The sequence below is a fragment of the Myotis lucifugus genome, unplaced genomic scaffold (genome assembly GCF_000147115.1).
Source record: "Myotis lucifugus unplaced genomic scaffold, Myoluc2.0 scaffold_139, whole genome shotgun sequence".
NCBI classification, from domain to species: Eukaryota; Metazoa; Chordata; class Mammalia; order Chiroptera; family Vespertilionidae; genus Myotis; species Myotis lucifugus.
In genome coordinates this window covers 2,464,963-2,468,074 of record NW_005871187.1, presented here as the reverse complement: position 1 = coordinate 2,468,074, position 3,112 = coordinate 2,464,963, and the positions used below count along the sequence as shown (strand labels likewise).

General features: G+C 39.2%; 1 protein-coding gene across 1 annotated transcript in view; it reads right to left on the bottom strand.

Annotated features, from left to right (window-relative positions):
* Positions 1-3,112, bottom strand: part of CUNH11orf70 (chromosome unknown C11orf70 homolog) — a 58,681-nt gene that overhangs the window by 18,275 nt on the left and 37,294 nt on the right. Inside the window, exon 2 of the mRNA XM_006094679.3 lies at positions 500-572. Coding sequence (XP_006094741.1) covers positions 500-572 — 73 coding nt within the window. The remainder of the gene's footprint in view (positions 1-499; positions 573-3,112) is intronic.

Below are 3,112 nucleotides of genomic sequence, written 5' to 3'. Positions count from 1 at the left end.
GGGATGATCCAGAGTGAGCTTAGTTCCCCATCCAGAAAATCCATTACCCTGCCCCCCAAATGAGATTTTGCCTAAGCATCCTCAAACCCAGTGGGCATCTTACCTGACCCTTTCTTCCTGTGTACCAATTGACCATTTCCCCTCCTTTTGCTCCCAATGCTTTGGTAGCCCCAGTGATAGATTATTGCACATATTTTTCCACATGTCAAATTTTTGAGTACAGGTTTTCTTTTGTTCATCTTAATGTTCCCTGTATCTGGCAGAGTCCATGGAAAGTGCAAAATAAATACTTTCCAAATTAATGAAAAGAGAAAAACTACTCTTATGTGCTAAGTCAGGAAAAGATGCAGGTCAGGCCTGGCACAGCTTTCATACTTGACCTTGATGTTACCAAACAATGACTATTCACAATATGTATTTTAATAAAAATTCCTGGGACAATATTTTGTTATGATAGTAAAATAGTCATCTGAAAATATTTTAAAAAAATTTTATTTACCTAATGTAATCCACTGTCCAGAATCTGAAAGTAACTTCAAATTGGGAATAACATTTGGGTCTTTGAAAAAAGCCTAAAATACAAATTTGAGGAAACAAGTTAGATACTTTATTATAAACAATAATAAGAATTAACTTCTAAAATAACTACAGTAAAATCTCAATTCAATTGGGGAAAGACAATTTTAAATCAATAAAATGTCTAAGTAATAAATGCTTTATAAAGAAGTGAAATTTTGTTACCTTCAAGTTGGAAGAGTTTGAACAACACTATGTCCAAGTATAGACATCTTTGATACTCAATTTAATAAATAGAAAATAATGATGTACAGTGAAAAGGAGGAGGCTATATAATGTTTTCCTTCTATCTTGCTTTCCCAATTAATTGTCTTAGTAATCACCACCACCCCTCCCCAACTAGATCTAAATCTAAAAGTGATTGTCAATTTAAATCTATGCAGGGAGCACCATAAGTAAGTCATAGATTTGACGTCCTAAAAAAGAAAGTTTTCCATATGGCAAAGGAAAATAAAGTAGTTGAATTTTAGTTTCAAGTACCAGCAGCTGACTCTGGCTGAAAAGTTCAGAAAAGAAACTTCATCAGGCAGTCCACATAATTTTCAGGAGGTGGAGAGAATCAGCTAACGGCTGGGCCCTGGGAACAACCCATAACCCTCTGTAGAACTGCCTGATGAAGAAACAAACAGTCATCCTTGCTGCAACCCCGTCAAGCACTAAAGGAAGCTTTCACCATCCCTTCTCCTCACTAAGGCCGCTCCTGCCAGGACTGCCCTGCCTGAGACCTGGACGCCTCTGCCACCACTGTTGCCAGTGAAATGGATTCTCTGTGCACCTCTTTCCTTAAGTTGCTCACTTTGAAATCTCAGGTCTTCACTGCTAAGTCCGATTGGTAAACCTGGACCCCAGGTTTGTGCTTGGAATGCAAAGGAGGCAAGTGTTTTGGGTTTCACTTTGTACTTCCTAAAAGTAAAATTACCCCCAAATCATATGTATGTTCAAAAGGTACTGGGCAGTCAGTAAAAATAATGTTATCTATGATAAGCAATAAAAGAAAAACAATAGATTGGGAGAAAAATATTTGCAACAAATATGATTTTTTTTTTAATCTTTGGCTGACATCCCCAATGGTTAAGATTTTCTTAAAAGGGGCTGATTGCCTGGCCAGCATGGCTCAGTGGTTGAGCACTGACCTATGAGCCAGGAGGTCACAATTTGATTCCCCGTCAGGGCACATGCCCAGGTTGCAGGCTCAATCCCCAATGTGGGGAGTGCAGGAGGTAGCTGATCAATGATTCTCTCATCACTAATGTTTCTAACTCGCTCTCCCTCTCCCTTCCTGTCTGAAATCAATAAAATATATTAAAAAAATAATAAATAAATAAAAAGGGGCTTTTTAAACTTGCCCAAAGGGCCCTGGCCTGTATAGCTCAGTTGGTTGGAGCTTCACCCTGTAGACCAAAAGGTTACGGGATCCCTGGTCGGGGTACGTGCAGGAGGCAACTGGTCAACGTTTCTCTCTCTCATCGCTGTTTCTCTGTTCCTCTCTGTCTCTCTCAAAACAATAAGTATATAAAAATTAAAGCTTTAGCCAGTTTGGCTCAGTGGATAGAGCGTCGGCCTGCAGACCGCAGGGTCCCCGGTTTGATTCCAGTCAAGGGCACATACCTCGGTTGCAGGCTCCTCCCTGGCCCTGGCCCTGATCGGGGCTCATGCAGGCAGCAACCAATCGATGTGTTTCTCTCACATCGATGTTTCTCTCTCTCTTTCCTTCTCCCTACCACTCTCCCTAAAAATCAATGGAAATAAATATCCTTGGGTGAGGATTAAAAAAAAAAATTAAAATTAAAATATCCCTGGCTGGTGTGGCTCAATTGGTTGGGCTTCCTCCTGTGCACCAAAAGGTCAGGGCACATGTCCAGTTTTGGGCTTGATCCCCGGTAGGGGGTGTGCAGGAGGCAGCCAATTGATGTTTTGCTATCACATCAATGTTTCTCTCTCTCTCTCTCTCTCTCTCTCACTAAAAAACTATAAAAAACGAAACATGGACAAAGGCTATAGAAAGTCATATAAACATATAAATAGCCAATAAATTTAGAAAAATATGCTCAACTTAAAGAATAGTTAGAGAAATGAAAATAAAAACTAAGAGACATCACTTCTACCCACTACACTGGCAAGATTTAAAGATTGGTAACTTTGGCAGAAGTACCGGGAACTATGTACTCTCACGCACTGTTGGTGGAAGTATGAATTTTTATAACCTTTTGAGAAGGAACTGGATATTAATCTTGAACATTAAAAACATGCATATCTTATGATCCAACAAATTCCACTTTGGGGTATGTGTCCTGCATAAATAAAATCACCAATAGATTAAGATTTATGTATAAATTTTTTTATAGTATTGTTTGTAGTGTCAAAACCTAGAAACAGGTTCAATGTCCATCAATATAAGAAAGGTGGAATAACATACAGTACATTTACTAGGTGGCATGCAGTTACTGGAAACAGAGTCCATATTAGAATGTAAGCTCCACAGGAGTAGGAGCCTTGTCTTTCTTACTAACTGCTATATTCCCAGGGTCTAGAGTGG